The sequence below is a fragment of the Zingiber officinale genome, chromosome 7B, assembly GCF_018446385.1.
Source record: "Zingiber officinale cultivar Zhangliang chromosome 7B, Zo_v1.1, whole genome shotgun sequence".
Taxonomy (NCBI): domain Eukaryota; kingdom Viridiplantae; phylum Streptophyta; class Magnoliopsida; order Zingiberales; family Zingiberaceae; genus Zingiber; species Zingiber officinale.
In genome coordinates, this window is record NC_055999.1 from 234,398 (window position 1) to 255,631 (window position 21,234).

The following is a 21,234-nucleotide window of genomic DNA, read 5'->3' on the forward strand; positions in this document are numbered from 1 at the left end:
AGGACTCTTTCGTATTCTATGCTGCCCACCTTACGTTGCACATCCATGTGCACCTAAATTTTTTTATACTTAATATTATAATCCATGTTCTAAACCTTAAAGGTAAAATCTGATTGAGATAACCAAGAGCTTAAAAAAGAAAAAATTAATTACACTAGGTGCTCACAGGGTGTGCAGCGTAAATATATAGCAATGTTACCCTAAGAACACCGCGCACACCCGTGCAAACCTCAAATATTTTTTTCAAATTGTTTTTTTTCTTACTTAATACTAGAACTCAACACATAAATTCTAAAGATAAAATCTTATTGGCATAATCGAAGCTTAAAAAAATAAACAAAAAAAATATATAAACCAAATACAGTGAGGCACGGATATAACTCCAGAAGTACGATCTATATATATAGTATCGTGATATGCTATAGACCATTCCTTTTGGAATGGTTCGTGAGTCCTTTGTCGAGGTGCCTCGTTTCTCTCTTTTTCTAATTAAAAATTTCTTAAATATTAAATTCTAAATACTCTAAATATATATATTATACCAGACGTGAATACCTAGATTTTTTTTAGTTTTAAATTTTTTTTAGCTTGAATAGTATAATTTAACTCTAAATTCTAAAGATAAAATCTAATTGATTTAACCACGGAACTAAATAAATATTTTTTAAAAAAACTACTAGAATGAATTTAATCACCTGGAATCATGCATATCAATCCGCAGTATATATATATATATTCCTGATGTCCTATGCATTGCACAGAACATGCATCAGTAGCATTTTATATATATATATATATATATATATATATATATATATATATATATATATACGGTTTTGATATCCTGCGCGCCGCACAGTGCGCGACTGTGCGCGCGCAGGATATCAATGATTTTAATTTGTTTTTTATTTTTTTTTTAATTTTTGAATTAAAAAAAATAATTAAAAAATTTTTTAAAAATTTTATTTTTAGGGTTCAGGCTTTGGGTATAGTGTTAAAGTTATTTTTTTTTTTAGATTTTACCTTTGGGGTTTAGGCTTTTCAATTAGGTTATAGTGTTTGGTTTTAAAAAAAAATTAAAATAGCTTTTATTTAAACTTTTATTGAGTATTGTAATATGTTAAGGGGATATATTAAGGTATTAAAAATTTATATAAGGAAATGTTAAATTTTTTAATTAATTTTTTAAATTTAAAATATTAAAAAAATTAAAAAAATTAAAAAAATTTGACCGATCTCCTGCGCGCGCGCACAGTCGCGCACTGTGCGAGCGCGCAGGAGATCAAAACTCTATATATATATATATATATATATATATATATATATATATATATATATATATATATATGATGCAGTATATATATATATTCCTGATGTCCTATGCATTGCACAGTACATGCATCAGCAGTATATATATATATATATATATATTCCTGATGTCCTATGCATTGCACAGTACATGCATCAGCAGCATTTTTTATTTTATTATTATTTTTTAAATTTTGAATTAAAAAATCAATATTTCCTTATACAAGAGTTTAAAAAAATTAATTAATTTTTTAATTCAAAATTTAAAAATAATTTTTTTTTAAAAAAAGAATCGCTACTGATATCCTGCACATGGACAGTCACACACTGCACGCAATATTCTATATGAGAACATTATATGAGGTAAAACGATCGTAACTCCATTTCAATAAAACAGAGTTAAACCAATCTGAATTACTAAATTGTTATTAAATAATGAAAACATGACTAGGAATCATCAAGACAGCAGAAAATAGACATAATCCAGTGCGACCAGGATTTGCGCCGGTTAAAATCAGTAAAATCACTAACCAACAAGACTTCATCTGCGGCCTGGTCGGATTTTAAAATCAGTATATATTTTGCGGTAAACTGAAATCAAAGATTGAACAACATAGCTGCAATGTTTAATTTCATTAGCAGGTGCAATCGTTTCACGGGTGTGAAGTGATAAACAATCGCAACGCGCATTCATGAGATTGATCACAATACTCCCGATTGATCAAAGAGCAAATTGCATGATTTTGTAGAATTTATTTATATATATGATATCAAGTAACTGTGTCAATTGACGAGCAAGTTGAATCTCAGGTAGATGTTGATGGTCCATTTGCTGCATGCTTACATTGAACTTGTTGCCTTTGCCTTGTCATCTCATTCCCACCCACAAGAAAGTAAGCAGTGTGCCTGAAAGCCAGCCCAAATAATAAAAATAACTATAGTGTTCATTTCATCAACAAAGGAAAGACAGTGGGAATTGATATGTGCCTGAAAAAATTCATCATTTTGACTTTTGAATCAGGATCGATGCTCGTGGTGCTATCAAGTGCTTGTTGCATGTGGTGCAACCACCTCTCAGCAGCTTGGTGAGTAACAGGGAATGGTGCATGTCGTCCGATCAGAGCTGGATGACCTGCAATAATGATTCAAATGAAACCATGTAGCAACAATTCAGCGAAAGGTTTCCTCTCATTACATAAGCAAACTTAGAAATGGAATCTATAGAGAGGGATGTACTCAATTTCTTATCTACTATTCAGTTTTTTTTCTTCTGTATCAGCTGAGTCCTGAGAAAAAATTTCTTAGGATTTCCTTACCACATACACATGGACACGCCAAATGAATAAAACATGCTTTTTGTCGCATCAAACTCCATAATACTGGTTTAAATATAGCAGCATATCCACAAACTAAAATTGTTCATAATAAATTCAAATGCACGAACTCAGGTGTTTCAATTATGTGACTATTTTTGATATAATCACATAACCGAAACACCTGAGATATCATTGATTTATTATCACCTGAGAAGCAAGTTGCAAAATCAACCCAGTGTCTAGCAGTACGGGATTTTGAAGATCATGAGATCTCTACTTTTGAGAATCCATATCACCATCGTACTACATACCGGGAACACCATGGTCGAGAGGAACGATATGGGGACTTTGGTTTCCAAATTGATCTTCTAGATTTTTTTGGCACATTACAAGCGAAAAACTTCATTGATTGGATCAACGAAGTAGAGAGGATTTTCAAATATAAGTACCTGATCACATCAAAGTAAAATTGGTCGTAATCAAGTTGCCGAGCCTCAGCACAATGGGAGCAACTTCGGCGATCACGAGAGAGACAAGGTAAATCCAAAATCACCAATTTGAAAAAAATTAAAAAAAAACTGATGAGAACCCACTTTCTTCCCTTTGGCAACACACACACGTTGTTTCAACGACTACATATATCAAGGCAAGGGGCTAGAACCATCGATGATTATACAGAGGAATTCTATCAGCTTATTGCTCGAAACGATCTATCTGAGATCGAGGAACAGACGGTAGTGTGATATTTAGGGGGATTACGACAACCTTTACAAGATTCCCTGAGCCTCGACTCACTCTGGACTGTTTCAAAGGCTTATCAACGAGGCTTGCCAGTTAAAAAAGAGCTAAATCGAAGACCAATAAATAGGTGCAAATAGGAGTGATCAAAACAATCAAGTCGTTCACCTAGAGCTGCACCCTTCCCAGCAGCCACCACAAGATAACCCTAAAACCTCGATCAAGTGTTTTCGATGTGGTGAACAAGGGCATCAAGCTTCTGATTATAAAAGATCTCTAAATAAAAAAAACAAAACCTTGCTGGTTAAGGAAGACATGGAGAATGCACCTGAATAGATTATTGAGCCGATTTATGACGACGATATCGTTGATGAGGTTCTTTATGGCGATAGTCATAACACTCTCGTCGTACGCAAAAGTCTACTGTGCCCAAGGAAGAATCGAAAGATGATTGGCTAAGAACTAGCATCTTTCACACAACTTGCAAGGTTGCGGACAAAGTTTGCAAGATGATCATTGATAGTGGAAGCTGTGAAAACATTGTATCCAAAGAAGCTGTTCAAAAGCTACAATTGAAGACAGATCGTCATCGAAAACCCTACAAGTTGTCATGGCTTAGCAAAGGGAGCGAGGTAACCATGATAGGTGTTGCTTTTTGTCTTTTTCTATTGTCAACAAGTATTACGACCAAGCATAGTGTGATGTTGTATCAATGAACGCATGTCACGTACTATTGGAACGACTTTGGCAATATGATCACAACGTCATCCACAATGGACGTAAGAACACCTACACCCTCAGCATCAAAGGGGGGAACATCATATTGGCTCCTCGACGAAAAAGAACTCCTTTAAATTTGGTAACTAATAACTATACAGTAGTTTATATGTCCAGATTTTTGAACGAGATGGCAAATGGAGATGTGGTATATACTTTGCTTCCTTGCGAAAGCAATGTAATAGATCTAGACTCAGATCTACTAGCTGAGGTGCAGCAACTCCTATCCGACTTCGATGATTTGATGGGCGAAGACCTTCCTCCGAGACTTCCCTCGAGACTTCCCCCTATAAGAGACATTGAGCACCATATTGACCTTGTGCCGGGGTCAAGATTTCCTAACTAGTCGGCATACTGTCTTAGCCCTAAGGATGTTGAGAACTACAAGAAGTTGTGGAGCTATTGAGACGAGGCTATATTTGCAAGAGTATGAACCCTTACACATCCCTTCCTACTCGTACCAAAGAAAGACGATTTGTGACGCATGTTGTATTGATAGCCGAGAATCAACAAAATCACGGTAAAGTATAGATTTCTGATTCCTCGCTTAGATGACATGTTAGATCAACTTTCCGGTTCTAAGATCTTCTCCAAGATCGATCTTAGGAGTGGATACCACCAGATTCGAATCAAGCCCGAAGATGAATGGAAGACTGCCTTCAAGACAACATGGGCTATACGAGTGGATGGTCATGCCTTTCGGATTATCCAATGCACCCGGCACATTTATAAGATTCATGCATCAAGTCTTGCAACCTTTCATCGAAAGATTCATGGTTGTATACTTTGACGACATCCTCATTTATAGTTCGACATGGGCTTTACACCATCACCTCCGAACTATTTTTGAGAAGCTATAGGCGAAATACTTATTCTTTCTTCACGACCATAGTTTTTTTAGGGATTTATTGTGTCTATTGATGGTATATTGGTGTCCGTGCAAATCCATCAAGATAGAAGCAATCTTAGAGTGGTCGTAGCCAAAAACTATTCACGACGTCCGAAGTTTTCATGGATTGGCCTGTTTCTCTAGCCGGTTTATCCAGAACTTCAACGCCTTAATTGCTCCTATCACTGAGTATCTCGAGGGGCATAAGTTCAAGTGGAATGAAGCAGCTATGAGAAGGTTTCAACTGGTGAAGCAAAAAATAACCAAAGCACCCGTTTTAACACTTACAAATTTCAACAAACTATTCGAAATAAATTGTGACGCATCTAGCATTGACATTGGTGGCGTTCTAAGTCATTCGGGATGGCCTATTGCTTTCTTCAGGTAGAAACTATTCGGTGCTAAGAAAAATTACTCTACCTATGACATGGAATTCTATGTCATTATGCAATCCTTGAAACATTGGCGTCATTATCTCGTGCAGAAGGAATTTATCTTATTCACTGATCATGAGGCTTTGAAGTATATCAACGGCCAACATAAGTTGACAAGTTTAGTAGTCAACACGCCAAGTAGATAAAACTACTTGTAGGAGTTCACCTTCATACTGAAGCATCAATCCAGGAGTTTCAATCGTGTTGTGGATACTCTAAGTCGTCGTTCTTCCTTGCTTACTACCATGAACGTTAGGGTTGTCGGCTTTGGATCTTTCTCAGATATTTATGCTGTTGATCCCTCCTTCGGCAAGATATTTCAGGAGGTAAGGCTTCGCAATGATTTAATTTTTCACAATGGTTATCTATTTCGTGGACTATAATTATGTATTCCAGATCATTTTCTTAAGGTAACACATTATCAATCAATTGCATAACGAAGGACACCTCAACCGAGATAAGACATTAGCCCTCATCTCTTCCGAATTCTATTGGCCCAAGCTAACAAGTAACGCAGCTCATTTCGTGGACCGTTGCTTTGTCTGTCAGCAATCTAAGGGAACTCTCACCAATGTTGCTTTGTATACTCCCTTACCAATTCCCGAAACCCCTTTGTGCGAGATTAGTATGGATTTCATATTCAGTTTACCCTGCACCCAAAATACCACAAATTCTATTCTAGTTGTGGTGGACTGATTCACCAAAATGGCTCACTTTGTGGTGTGCAAAAAACCAAGGATGTTATTCCTTTATGCTATGTTTACTCCAAAGCACGGATGAGGAAGGGAAAGGAATCTATGGTAGAAAATTATCCTTCGAGGAAGAGAAGAGAAAGGATGAAGAAATTCCTTCCTTTACATGTTTGTTTATCTTGATAGAGGAAGGTGGATACATGCATTGTAATTTTGTAAATAAAAAAGGGTTATTTTTTTAGGTACATGGTATAATTTTGTGAATTAAAAAGGGTGCATACGTCACTTTTTGGTATATGATATAATTTTGTAAATGAAAAGGGGTACATGCGTCATTTTTTTCCATCCGCTACTTTCTGTCCGATTTTGAGGTGATCAATTTTGGCTCCAAAACCATCCGTTGATGGATTGCGTTGTTTCTTTTCCATCTAAAAATTTTAATGAAGTAAACGATAGAACTTTTCCTTAGTTTTTGTTTCCGTTCTCCCAAGTAAATTGACCATTAATTATTACTTCAAATCGTGATACTAAATTTGTCAATCAATTTTGGAAGAGTTTGTGGGGAAAGCTAGGGACGAAGCTAAACTTCAATGGCGTCTATCATCCTCAGACGGATCAGACCAAGGTGGTGAACAGGAACTTGGGAAATCTTCTGAGATGACTCACAGGAACCAAACCGAAGCAATGGGATCTGGTGTTACCTCAAGAAGAATTTGCATACAACAGATCAAAGAATAGAACCACTAGTTTAAGCCCTTTCGAAGTTATTTATGGACGAACCCCATCCGAGGTGTTGAATTTAGTGTCCAGGACAAGCTAACCCCAAGGTTGATGAGATGGCTAAGCATATTCGAGTCATTCACGAGCAGGTTAAGCAGGCTATTTGTACAATCAGGGCAGATCGGCATTGAAGGCAGGTTCTTTTTGATATTGGTGATATGGTTTGGGTTGTATTAACTTGTGACTACTTCCCTGTTGATGAATACAATAAGCTCGAAGATCGAAAGATTAGACTTTGCGAGGTACTAAAAAAGATTAATGACAATGCCTATATGCTGCGTCTTCCTAGTCATTTAAAAACTTCTGATGCTTTTAATGTGAAACATTTAAATCATTGTGTTGTGGAGCAGGATACACCCACCCTAAACTCAAGAATGAGTTCTCTTCAACTTCGCACGACTGATGCAAAAAGAGATCCAAAGTATTCATATTTGAATCTTTTGAGTTTTTTTTAATTGGTTATCCTTTTATTAAGTTTAGTTTGCTTTTTCCTTAATTATATTAAATCTTGTCCTAAATCTTAGGGAATTAAATGTTGTTGGTTAAGTTATCCTAAATCTTAGAGAACTAAGTCTAATTGGTTAATTTCACGTTTAGATTTTTTTGAGGGCTTTGAGAGCTATATAAATGCATAGATGATGTTTAGGACAAACTGTTTGGATATTGAATCAATTTGCTTCGCTTAAGTCACGTTACGAATACATCTCTTTTTTCTTCTATTCCCTCTCTTGTTTTCTCGAGAAGGTTTTATGTCTAGCTTGGGCTACTTCTTATTTCGTTATCTCTCTCTTGTTTTCTCGTTAATCCCTATGAAACTTCACGCCCCGGAATAATCTATATTCTATCCGGCGTCACACATATCTCAGCATCAGAGTAGGAACCAATCATTCCTGGACTACCTAACCACAATTCTCCTAAAGGCTCAATGAACCTAATCCTGTACACGAGGTGATTATAAAAGAGAATAGAATCTTTAAGAGGTCATATGAAGTTACAATGATAGTATCATCACTATAATCAATTAGTAGTAGTATACGATTTTGGTCTCCCTCTTGTGATATAAAACAAATACAAAATGATAAATTTTGGCAGATGACAGATGATTTTACTGCTTTAAAAGGCGAAACAAATAGTGCAAGTGTCGGAAAGCAGCTATCAGACATCAAAAGAACAAGTTCCCTTCACCTTTCCTCTGGGAATACAGATTAGGGCCTCCCATCCTCTGAACGAAGAACTCGTACTGATTCCGGATCGCGTCCTCCTTCTTCGAATTCGAAAAGATAGATCGGAACCACTCTTCCTCATCATCGAAAACCCTACCAACCAACGGCGTTAACAAAATCAGAGATGGTCATAATCAATCGAGCAGCTACAGTGGAGAGGGCCGCGGAGGAAGAGGTAGGTAGATCGGCTCACCTGTTGTAGAAATTGGTTGAGAGATCGATGAAGGGCTGGATTCCGCCTAGGGTTTCGAAGAGATTGGTCTCGTCGATGGCGAAGGCGTCGCTCGCCGCCACTCCGCTCCACTCCGACGCCTTCTGCTGTAAAGACTGCATTTTCTTTAAATATTTCCCCTTTTTCTTGTTTTTTACTCTGTCGAATTAGGGGAGATAATCTACAGGGCTCGTGCTTTCTTGTGGTAGGCACGTTCATCGGACACTTAAGGACGAAGGTAGCGTATTATCTACAACCATGATAATTGAGGCGCTGACCCATGTTGACTAACTACGAAACTTTGCCAATTAGGGTCCGTATATAAGGTATTTGATTGGCGGTAGGGAACTGTGTGCATCTAATTGAATGCGAATAGCTTCTTCGCCTTTCGATGTGGCTATATCGTCGTCACTTTTCATTAGGATGGCGCCATATATTTATTTGGGCTGGTAATGGGCCAGCCGTCAGACCACTCAAATAGGCGTGTAATTTTCATCGACTCTAGTAGCAATTTAAAGAAAAAAATCTTTTATTAAAATTAAATTCCATTTGATGAGAATATTCATATCAATTTTTTTATTACTATATCTAAAATATAAAATAAATAATCTAATTTATTAAATTTAGATAATCATTTTTCACTACACACTACATCAAATACTTTAAAATTTCTATGATCCTTAATTTTTTTTATTATTTTCTTCTCTTTTTCTCTTTTTTATTATTATATTTTATGAAATGAGTGGAAAGAGAGAGATTGAAAAGATTGAGTGGACGGAGAGAAATTAAAAAATATATTATTTTATTTTTAGGGTAAAAGTTTTATTCCCTAAATTTAGAGAATCACTATTTATCAAATCTAAATTTAGATAATGGATAAGGTAACGATGCAAAAGGTTTTTATCTACCCTATCTAAAAAGTAAATTTTTTAGATAGAGTAGTTGATGTGAATGCTCTGAGACTTCAAATAAAATTTATAATATATAATTTACAATAAATTTTTTGATAAATAGTATTGGGCATTCAAGACATTGTCATGTCGTTTATGATCCAATCGCATCAATACATTTTAATATTGCAACACTATTAGTAATAAACTTGGCCAAAGGATGGATTTTAGTTTAGGATGGGATGAAGAAGAAGCGAAACCGAGAACAATAAAATGAAATAAGGGACACCACATGGAAATGAAAGTTATGAAAATTGATGAAATTATTAGCGCAGACGACTTTTGGTTAAGATTGACTAGATTACTCAAATTTAGTTGACCAAGTTCAATCTAACTTAAGTTAAATTTTGATGTTTGACCGCTCTCGAGTGGATTCATACTAAGTTTTGATGTTTAATTTGAGCAATATGGTTTAGGGCTTAGCTAGATTTTGATGGTTGAGCAATATGATAGATGTTTTAGTGGGAAGTTAGATTGTTAAAGTTGATCCAATATTTGACGGTAAAGAAGTTCAACTGAGAGTTGATAATAAAAAAAAATCAAGTGAGTTATGGTTGACTAAATACTTAATAATTAGAAGTCCAACTAAAATTCCGAAGAAAAGTCAAAGTGAATTATTAATGAAGAAAGTTATGAATTAAACTAGGTCGGTACGGTATACCAAATTTTACATATGATATCTTATAATATATTGAAAATTTTAGTATAAAAGAACTATGTTAACATCATACCGAAAATTAGGTATACCAAAATCTAAGTATATCAAAATTTTTATATAGTATAAATTTTATAGCGTTTATAAATTTTAAATTATTAAATCTTATAAATATAATTTATTATAAACACAATAATCTTAAATATTTTTTTTTAAAAAAATCTCCTTTAACTTTAAATTATGATTTTCTAGATCCAAACACTTTTATAGACTATTCCTACTATACTAGATTAAAATCTAAAATTGTAAATATAGTTATATTATTTTTATTTGTACTTTTTTTTTTCATTTTTTGAATGAAAAAAGGAAATATGATTATAAAAATTAAAATAATAATAATTATATTATATTATATTTTCATTTCTTAAGTTTAAAAATTCTTCTTTTTTATACTATGCGTATAAAAAATTAATACGTGTTATATTTCGCTCTCAAATCTGGTATGATATTATACTGTTCTTAAATTTTTTATATATTAATAAATTTTATATGAATGGTATATATTGATATGCCATGTGTGGTATATTTTTTTGGGAGGTATGAAATTTTTAATATACTTAAATTTTTTATTATCAATATATATTCAAACTTGCTAGTTTTCCCCAACAATGAAATCACAGCTTGTTTTTCATTTGATTTCTTCAATTAAATAATTATCATAATAAAATTAAAATAATGTAAAAAAAGATAAAAAAATATCTATAATTCATGAGGTGGAGGTGGCTGATAGTTTTGTAAAATTTGATGAAAAATTATCTGATTTTCTTTTCCTCATTTCTCAGTTTATTCATGTTTATGTTATGAGCCTCTATTATTTGAGTATGTTTATTGTAGTATTATTTAATTTTGAGATGATTCCATATTACTAAGTTCAATTTAGTACTAAGCAGAGTATATATATCCCATCAGATCCATCTAATCCATCTAAAATAATGTCCCATCAGAATAATATTGAGATATAGAATATTATCATATGAGATTTTAAGATCACAGTATTATTTAACATGACCGAACATTTTTTTTCTCCTAATTTGATAATCTATATTAATGACTAGCCTTCACTAGAGGTCATTAGGACGAACGAATTATTTATTTTTTTCTACAAGATCCATCTAAAATAATAAATAAAATAAAAAAAAAACAGATTAAAAAGATTTTTCTCCTATGTCATCTGATCTATCCGGGTTAATATACACGAGGCGGGGGCTAGTATAGGAAAAAAAAATCCCCGGGCTGACATCTACCTAATTAAACTTTATTCTTACTCTACCTCTCACATTTTTCATTTCTCCTTATTTTCAAAGTTGTGGGCCCCCCAGCTAAAACCCGGATAGATGTGGCTCCACGCTTACACTCGAAGCACTCTCTTTCTCTTTAGGCGGATTGAAAAAATTGATTCTTGATTTAGTTTATCGTCAGACAATCAAATAGCCTCGTAAATTTCATGGCCTTCCGTAGCACTTTTAAAAAAATATTATTAAATCTAGATTTCACTACGTGAATCTCTAAATAAGATTTATAATATATATAATTTGAAATCATTTTTTAAAATAAATAATAATAGGATATTCAACCTCATCAATAATATATAATATTGCAACACCAGTAGACTCTTTTTCATTTTTCTTAATCAAATCAATGCTTTTCGGAAAGTGTCTCATCCCATCACATGGACTTCTTTTTTGTAACCTAAATCAATTTGAGCACTTCAAAACTTCGATTGGCTCCTTTAGTTTGCTTTGGATCAATTATTATCATTCCCTTTAATTTGCTTACCAACATCATTTTTCCTTTTAATACGGAATCTCCCATGGACTAAGAAAAGTCCTCACATATCATCAACACCCCGTTAAAGCAATTCTCTTCCATGTGGACAAGCAACGGCTGAGATCACGAGTGCCACTGATGCATCTCTTGGTTCACATAGGGTGGCAATGGTTGTAAAAAGTGATTCTTCATCAATTCAATACGAAATAGATAAATCATGAATGATATCAAAAATAATTATTAATTTTGGACAGTTAAATAATATACGAAGGATTCAGACACTCATCTATTAGTTGAAATTTGATAATATCATTATGTACTAACCATTTATCGGTTAATATTATCGGACTTTGAGCTATCACTAGGTTGACACGCTATCATTCGGTCCGACGGCCAGGATGATCTCAGTCGGCTTCTGCCTGATGGACTCGTCAGATCACGACGCCTTCGTCTATAAATAGGCCGCTCTGAGGACTCAGCAGGGGACTTGACAAGGAATAAATCAGACTACAACAAACAATAATAATAATTTTATTATTATTATTATTATTATTTTAAAAAACAAAAAGTTTCAGCATCTGGCCTCTCAGTTCTTCTCCAGATTCGATCCAATGGTGGCGGCAAGGCATCTCGATCTTCATCTCTTCCTCCCTTCGCCAAGAAAATGATCCAACACAGCGTCTTCTTCCCTAATGAGGTCAGTTATATATTGTCCTTGAGTCTCGTTATTTTCTCCAATTTCGTGGTCGTTCTGCTCTCTTTTATTTGTATTCTTTTGTTTCTCGGAGCTTTCCTGATTGCTAGATTAATTGCTCGTTCAAAAGAGCAGGCATTTGGTGAGATAATGAAGAAATTGTGCGCACAGTTCATTAGAATCCACACATATTCAAAAATCTTTATTTAGAAAGATGTTAATGAAAATGGAAAACGAAAATCACTACTACTGTAGATTAATTGGGAGGCAGTTTTTCTCCTCAGAATAAAAAGAAAAAGAAAAAAAAAAGATTACTGCTTCCATGCAATTCTTTTAATGCTTAACTATCTGTCTTTGTTTTTTTTTGCACTCTGAGACTTTTGCTTTACTCTTTTCCAACTTGTACTGTTGTACATGCTTATCGGCACCAAAAAGAGAACCTTAGGTGGATTTTTAACCTTTACTTTTAAGGCTAATGACGCTATTTCCTATTTAGTTTAATTTTCTTAAAACTCCAAAATGAATCTCTTTCATTTCTAATTAAGCATAAATTTAAGTACAAACAACTATCTATTTACAAAAGCAAGCAAGATGGGAACTTCTGGCAACCTAGCACAGGTTGATTATTCTTGAAAAAACTGTGCTAAATTACAACTTATAAACCAATATGGAAGTCTATATCATAGAATCTGAGTGTAATAAAATTCAATTATATATATTAAATAACACATAGATCGATGTATGACCAATTTCAAGTAAACATGCAATACAAGAACAATACAAAAATAGGAGGTGCTAACATTGGGCTTTAGAGAAATTCGTCAGAGTGTTTATCTAGGCTATAGGAAGAGGAAAACATAATGTGATGTAAAAGACAACTCATGTGGAGGTTTTCATGCTTAATCACGTAAATGCCCCCCTAACAGCCAATTAAAACAGAAACAGAGGTGGTCAAGTTGTGGATATTTGTCAATACCAAAATTAAACAGTGATGTTGTTTACAGAATAGTTGACATTTTCTTATTTCCATAACTACATTACATGATGGAAATTGATGCATTGTATAGTAAATTTCTCTCTTTTGTTAGATATTATTTTTTTCTTACTACCTCATGATTATGCATATATTTCATGCATATAGGAACTCCATGATATAAGAGTGATATAATAGAAGAACAAACAGATACATCAATGTAATGACAAATATGGTAATGGAGGACTACACTCAAAGCAATGAAAATTTTAACCATAGCAGCAAGGAGAGATTTGCTGAGCTCATTGAAAACACTTGTGGTCGCTATTGCCTTGGCCCAAATCCTTCCTTGGCTCGCTTCATCTACGCCCTCATCTTCTTGGTCACCTGCCTCCTCGCTTGGAGCATTAGAGACTACGGTCACAATGCCCTCTCTGAACTTGAGAGTGAGTCCTTGCTTCACTTGTTTGTCAAATTTTTAGAAAGATGGCAATTATAATTATTCTTGTGACATATAGGGCTGAAAGGTTGCCATGGTGCCCGTGACTGCTTGGGAGCAGAAGGAGTGCTCCGCATAAGCTTTGGATGTTTTGTATCCTTTGTTAATTACAACTTTGTTATTTTTATAATGATTAATCCATGTTGAGCAAAAGTATCTTTTTACAAGAAAAGTTGTGTGAAATTCTTTAACTTTGCTCCAGTCCTTCTTCTTTATGATGTTTCTATCAACTGTGGGAACAAAGAAATTGGAAGACACTAGGAACAATTGGCACTCAGAATGGTGGCCTGTCAAGATCATCCTTTGGATTGGCTTCATGGTGATACCCTTCTTCATCCCATCGGCTTTTGTCCAGCTCTACGGTCAGATTACTTATCGTTAATTTCTTTGATTTTTTTTCCCTTCATTTTAATTTCTGTAATTCTAACTAACACTTTATTTTTCTCAGGGAAGATTGCACACTTTGGAGCTGGGTAATGGACTTATATTTATCTTTTTTTGTTCCTCTAGTTTGATTTTCCTTCATTTTTTGTTTTGAGTGTTAATTGATATTCCTTTTGTCATTCCAGTGCCTTCCTCTTGATTCAGCTCATCAGTGTCATCAGCTTCATAACTTGGCTGAATGAATGCTGCCAATCAGAGAAATATTATGAACAATGGTAAATCTAATTGTTAGGCTCATTAATTTATTCACTATTTACTCTCAAACTTCATGATTTGAACCTTTTGCAGTCAATACCAAGTAATGGCACTCTCAGTGATGGCATTTCTTGCATCTATAGTTGGAATTACCATGATGTACATATGGTATGTACCCAACGTATCTTGCAAGCTGAACCTCCTCTTCATCACCTTGACTCTTGTGCTTCTGCAACTCATGACACTCACATCGGTCCGTTCGAAGGTGTAAACCATTGAGATTCTTCAAACATTTACTACATCTAAATATACCAAAACAAAAGCAAGTTGTGAGTTCCAGTTATTACAAGTTTAAGTTGTAACAAAAAGAAGTATTCTGCAATGTCCTAATAGGTCAGAGGAGGATTCCTGGCACCTGGACTGATGGGAATGTACATTGTGTATCTTTGTTGGAGCGCAATTAGGAGGTAAATAATTACTTCATCTGGTATTTGTCTCTATTTTCCTTATTTTATTTCTTGGATTTATAATCAAGATAGGGTGATCCTTAACAATTCAGTGAGCCACAAACAGAGTTTTGCAATAAGAAAGTAGAAGCTGCAACAAGTGCAGACTGGCTTACTATCGTGGTAATTAAATTGCCTAAAACTTTATTTGCTTTAGTATTCCACACTAATATTTAATATTCCCTTTATGTGATTCACAAAATAGTATATTCTTTTGTATGCTACGGAGCTTTGTCATTGCTGTCCTTGCCATAGTCATCGCAACATTTTCAACAGGCATAGATTCCAAGCGCTTGAAGGAGCAGTTCACTTACATGGTATCCGTTATAATTAGTAGTTTTTTGGAACAATTATGTTAGTAATTCTTTGTTTGATCGATCGGTAGTCTTGTTTGGACAAATGCAGTTCAAGAAAACTGGAGTAGAGTCTGAGGATGGGGTTCCCTATGGATATGGCTTCTTTCATTTTGTTTTTGCCATGGGAGCAATGTACTTTGCTATGCTATTTGTTAGCTGGAATTCACAGAACACTATGCCAAAGTAAGTTATCACCACTATCCACTTCAACACACTCACATAGTTATTATATATGTTTTCCTTTAAGAAAAAAATGGAATTTAGTCAGATGGAGACTTCAAAAGTATGCGTGCTTAATTTTATGCAGGTGGACAATAGATGTTGGATGGGCCAGCACATGGGTTAGAATTGTGAATGAATGGGTAGCAACTCTTGTGTACAGTTAAGTCATTTCAATGTCATCCTTTCTTGTACAATTTTTTAAATTTATTATTATTATTTAAATAAAAAACAGAACCTCCTCCCTGTTTAGATGTTTTCCTTGTGATGACAGTATGGATGCTTATTGCACCCCTTTTTTGGAAGAGCAAAAGAGAGGCAGATCCAGTGGAGTAGAAGAGGGCAATTTCTTGATTTCTTGCACAAGATTTCATGGAGCACATGGTCCTGCATCCCAAGAGATGCTGTCAAAGCATGAGATCCACTTCCAGATTTCTTACATTTAGCATGCTTAATTAATGTTTGATCTTTAGCTGCCTTGTAAATTTCGAAACATATTTGTTTGCTTCAGCTCCTAATGGGCATCAATTTACTTATATTACCCTCAGTTTTAATTAAAATTCACTAATACTCATTCTTTCCCTCCCAAATCCTAACGTCGACTCCTACCATAAACCATCGACGACCATGTCCATTGAAAGTGAAGATTATTTTCTTTGACGAAGGAAAAGATGACACTAACAAAAACATTAGTAAATTGTCACAAAATATTAGAATGGAGATAAAGCACATGCCCATCAATTTCTCATTATCATAGCGGTAAAATAAATTGTGTCATGACAACCGAAAAGAGAATGTCGAAGTACATATGAGGTCGATACGTCAGGAACAAGTCCGGGTCATCCGAGAAACAAACATTGCAATGTTTTATTTTTGGAGTTTACCAAACAGATACCAGCACATGAAGCAGTTGAGAACAAAACAATTACCGCACTGGCTGTTGATTGTAGTGATTCTTCTCTTTCTTTTTAGCAGCAGCAAGTTTAGCACTTCGCGCAGCAGCCTCAACGGCTGCAGCTCTTGCGGCGGTATCCATCTCTTTGCTTGATTTCTTCTTCCTCATGGAGGCTGCCTTCTTTATTCTTTCCTTTACGTCAACTGCAGAAGCATCCACCTCTTCAGCCTCGCCATCTCCTTTATCTAGGTTCTTGCTGCCATTCTGATCTTGCTCCTCCTGTTCCTTGCTGTCCTTGGATGATTTTTCTTTCTTGGATTTCTTTTTCTTTAAGTTTTTGGTTTCTGAAGGAACGCCCACAATTTCCTTCCTATCCCCCTCACTACTTTGCTCCGGTTGCTTCTTGTCTGTGCGATAGATGGAACCAGGTCAGTTTACAAGGATAAACAAATTCAACACAAAAGTAGATACTCATTTTATAGCTTCATATGCATATGCATGTCGTGTGAATTGAAGTTTAGTATATACAAAAAATGAACTAATTATGTGAAAGATGGCATTACCAGCCATCTCGTCTTGTGAAGTAGTAATATCTTTATTCTCAATGCCAAGCTCATGTAGAAGTGCATCCAGCTCTGCCATTTCCTTTTTCTTAAGCTCTTTCTTTGACAGTTGCCTTTCAGCATCTTTGGGTGGTACTGGAACAGGAGCAACTTTCTCAATGGTTGGTTCTTTCGCAACGGTCTCCTCGGGTTCATTTTCAAGTTCCTCAACATCATCATCACCAATATCAAGACCATCATCCTCACTTTCACTTTCCTAGACAGAGGAAAATAGAGAGTACTGGTTACAAAGCATAAACTTAACTATCTGAGATACAAATGCGAAGCAAAGATACATCTCGCCTGTGTGCAAGAACTGCAAAAAGTAGACGAGCATTATAACTAGAAAGGAACAATGTGTTTGCCAATAGGAAATTCCCAAAACAGAAAACCCCAGATTTTTAAAAAGATTCTACCTATGATAATATAATAAAGTTATCACAAGAGTAAAATTCAAGATTCCTTCATGCTTGACCTCCAAAATCTTGGCCACATGGAGGTATAATTATGATTCGACTTCAAGTCCCATCACATATTCAACAGGTGTGGATTCATATTCTATGATCCTCATCTAGAAACAACAACTTTCTGAAGGTTATTTAAACACGAGGATTTTGAAAAGGAAAATGATTACTTCTGAGAAAAATGCTTCAGCTCAGAGAAGGTGTATAAGGTGGATTAGATTAGCACCTCAAGCTTTCACATCCATACTGGACCTCTCTAGGCAATTACAATCTTTGGTAAAAAGTAAACAAAATCAAAACAATAGGAAGAATATTTTACCAACCTCCATGGCATCAAAGGGGTAGAAGGAAAAGCAAGAAACAATTTCTGGAATACCCACAGAAAAAGTAACAAACATTATTTGATCTTAAAATCGCTAAAGCATAAATACTAAGATATGTTGCTAATGGAAACAAATTTCATAAGAGATATGCAAGTCAAAAATTGCATGTGTTAAAAAAATCACAGTTAATACAGATAACCCATACCAATTTCTCACTTAAGTAGAGACGTTTATATGACAATTTACACAGCTATTATTAACCATTCAATTGAGTTACTTATCCACCAGGATCCAAGGTTATGTATGATATTATACAATCAAAGTCAAGAAGCTTCTATATCTCATTTTCTGAATTAGTACAATAGTTAATCACCAGATATGGATAGCAAAGCACAAATAAATATAGGCTGAATTCCATCAGGAATACTGAAATAGAATGGACAATGCCACTGAGATTCATGCAGGGTAATATAGTATTTTACATTCACTCAACGATCTGTTCAAAACTTGCAACAATTCTAATTAATAATTTCCTGTTATCAAAAGTTTCAAAAAACAAGACATGTTTAAGACCTTTTTAGACCAACCAACAAATACATTAGTGTTGTGGAACTAGCATTAGAACTTTCCTTTAGTACTGAATTCTAGTCTTCTAGAAATAAGAAACTGCTACTGTCTTTTCAAAAAATGAGATAATAAGAAAGAATCAAAGAATAGACAAGAGATTGAAAGAAGTGAACAGATAAGACTTTGCTGGTCAAAAGAAAACATATTCATACATCTACAGGATCCAAAGGAAGAAAGATAGAAATAAGAATTTAGATTGAATTCTTCAACACATCGAAACCAATATTCAAAGTATTTTCTCTAAGCTGCATATGACAAATTCAAGTTTCTCTGATATTGCATACAAGTAATATTTATCATGAAATCATTGTAAAAATGGCCGCATAAGGTAAAGCGGACTTGCATGCATGTCTCGTCTCAGCAAGCATTTGAGAACATAAAAAATTATTCAACCACCAGTCTTTGGCCTGATCAATCCAATATACTGAAACACCAATTAGTCCCTTTTTCCTATATAAATAATGAAACGTGCATAACTGAATTATGATCGAGCTAAACGATTCTTCTCATATATCAAAAAAGCAAGCTGATTTAACATCAAAGGATTAAGCAAAAAATTAAATGAGAGGAAAAGACATCCAAGTGCAAAAACAACCTGAAGAAATGAAATCGAACAAAAAGTTTTTTTTTTTTTTAATACGATTTGGTTTCATTGATAAATAGTAGTTAGCACGGTCGATTGCAATGTGTTCATATACCTCCTCTATGGTGGCTTCAACCTCCTTTTTGTGCTTCTGCTCCGACACACCCCATACAGCTTGCGGCGGCGCCGTTGTGGCATAGTAATCATCATCGTCATCATCGCCAACATCAGCCCAGGACTTGGACGTAAGAGGCGCCGGCGCCCAAAACACTTGCTTCTCCTGCTCCTTCCCTTGGCTCTTAGACGCACCCTTGCCCTTCAAGTCCTTGTCCGACTTCTTCTTCTTCTTGAGAGTCTCGAGCGCCGCGAAAACGTTGGTGCTATTGATCTTCAACTGCCCATCGTCCCTCCTGTTTCCGCCTCCAACCATCTCTTCTTATCGCCGAGCCGAGACAGATCCAGTCTTCACTCTTGATATCTGCCTCAAATCGAATCCAACCGTCCGGCGATGAACCAAAACACACGAATTGATGCGCAAAACAAATGCGCGAACTGCTGCAGCTTGCTAGGGACAATAAAATTGATATTTTTACAAGGCCTCGAAACAAAAATTGGGATCCAGGGAGATGATTCTCTGAAAATATATCAACAACTTGTAAATCGTTGGAAGGATTGCGAGGAGGCAGGCTGTCAGGATCGGATTATAGGGTTTGGAAAAGCCGGTGGCAAGGCAACACGGTGGAGAAGAGAAAGCGATTAGGGTAAGCCGATAACGTCTTCGTGTCTTCGATGACACGATGGCGTCGACATTTTCGCTTATAGTAAAACAGAAGCGTACCCGTTGCAAACGCTTCACGGATTCACGGGAGGTGCAAAACGGGACCCATAGTTTCGTTGCGTAAGAATACGGGTTTGTTTTCGGGTAAGTGTTAACGGAAGTAGGATGTTGTTATCTTCGAGGTACAAATATGGTTAACCGGTTCCGCAAGGTGAGTGACGAGGATTGAAAGGAGATGGTAGACGCGATGACTGGGAGTACGTTTATTAAATGTTCCGTGAGACTGCAAAGTTCGGTTTCCTATAAATCAACGACCCCAAAGGGATTAGCAAGCATGATGATGATGTTGGTGGATATTTTTAAAAAAAAAATAAATTCATAGTGAATTTTTATTAAGAGAGAGAGGCGTAAATAATAAGTATATGATTCTTTTTAATCCAGGTTAAATTTATATAATTTAAGTATGTGTAAGTCTCAAATTTCGATGGACATTATGGAAGGTGAAATTCAAAAAAAAATTGGACTGCAACTTAATTAATCGCCTGAATTAATTTAGTTTAAAAATGACAGTGCTGCACGTCACACAATCACATCGCACATGAGCCTTAAAATAATAATAATAATAATAATTAAAACCAATGAAATTTTCTATAGAGATTTGATCCTCACCTTCCTACCACTATAATTTTATTTTAAGTAATTATCATTGAACTATCTTTAAAGAATAAGAGTCTCACTTAGATGGTGGCAAAAGATAATTTATTCCTCCTAACATCTTTGTTAGTCCATCTCTAGATCAACATAGAAGAGATAAATTATGAATGATTATTAAATTTGGACAGTTGAATAACGCATAGAAAAAGACAAACACTCGACTACTAGTAAGGATTTGACCCCAGACTTTATGATGATAATATCATCATACGCTAATTAACTATCCATCCCGAAAGAACACCATGAACCTTAGAGCATAAATGATAGGAAGCTCCCTCATTTTCAATCGGAAGTGGCTCTCTCTTTTTTTTTTAATTAAAATATTTTTTAATTTAAATTAAAAAATTGATTTTTTTTTTTTGTAATTTATGAATTAAATTTTAATTATATATGAGGTAAAATATAATGAAAAAGTGTGAGATTAGTTGTTGATATTTTTATATCATAGAGAGATTAGTGAGAGTTTTACTTCTTGATATTTAGGAAACTCCTTAAAAGTATTTGTTCTAATAAATTTTATGATCAATTCTTAACATATATGAAATATTTCATTAAATGTCTG

The 21,234-nt window shown here is 34.8% G+C and overlaps 3 protein-coding genes across 5 annotated transcripts; 1 reads left to right on the top strand and 2 right to left on the bottom strand.

Moving 5' to 3' along the window:
• Nucleotides 1–1,912: 1,912 nt before the first annotated feature.
• LOC122004844 (two-on-two hemoglobin-3-like) lies at nt 1,913–8,597 on the bottom strand. The gene is made up of 4 exons (XM_042559664.1): nt 8,351–8,597; nt 8,120–8,250; nt 2,296–2,440; nt 1,913–2,214 (listed from the first exon to the last, which is right to left on the bottom strand). Exons 1-4 carry the CDS (start codon nt 8,488–8,490, stop codon nt 2,115–2,117), a joined length of 516 nt encoding a protein of 171 aa, XP_042415598.1. The 5' UTR covers nt 8,491–8,597; the 3' UTR covers nt 1,913–2,114.
• Nucleotides 8,598–12,281: 3,684 nt separating this feature from the next.
• Nucleotides 12,282–16,227, top strand: LOC122004845 (probable serine incorporator). Of its 3 annotated transcripts, none has more exons than XM_042559665.1 (13): nt 12,282–12,497; nt 13,636–13,913; nt 13,986–14,059; nt 14,169–14,328; nt 14,415–14,439; nt 14,536–14,625; nt 14,699–14,870; nt 14,999–15,072; nt 15,165–15,234; nt 15,339–15,428; nt 15,517–15,650; nt 15,775–15,848; nt 15,940–16,227. In XM_042559665.1, the coding sequence occupies exons 2-13, from the start codon at nt 13,691–13,693 to the stop codon at nt 16,020–16,022; spliced, it is 1,269 nt and encodes a 422-aa protein (XP_042415599.1). In that variant the 5' UTR covers nt 12,282–12,497; nt 13,636–13,690; the 3' UTR covers nt 16,023–16,227. The 3 variants fall into 3 exon arrangements, 2 of the variants coding, with proteins under 2 accessions (XP_042415599.1, XP_042415600.1); XM_042559666.1 differs by having other exon boundaries at nt 15,961–16,227; XR_006118284.1 differs by lacking the exon at nt 15,940–16,227 and having other exon boundaries at nt 15,317–15,428.
• Nucleotides 16,228–16,402: 175 nt separating this feature from the next.
• Nucleotides 16,403–19,998, bottom strand: LOC122004846 (pescadillo homolog). Its single transcript, XM_042559667.1, has 3 exons — nt 19,296–19,998; nt 17,145–17,400; nt 16,403–16,988 (listed from the first exon to the last, which is right to left on the bottom strand). The coding sequence occupies exons 1-3, from the start codon at nt 19,608–19,610 to the stop codon at nt 16,612–16,614; spliced, it is 948 nt and encodes a 315-aa protein (XP_042415601.1). The 5' UTR covers nt 19,611–19,998; the 3' UTR covers nt 16,403–16,611.
• Nucleotides 19,999–21,234: the final 1,236 nt, after the last annotated feature.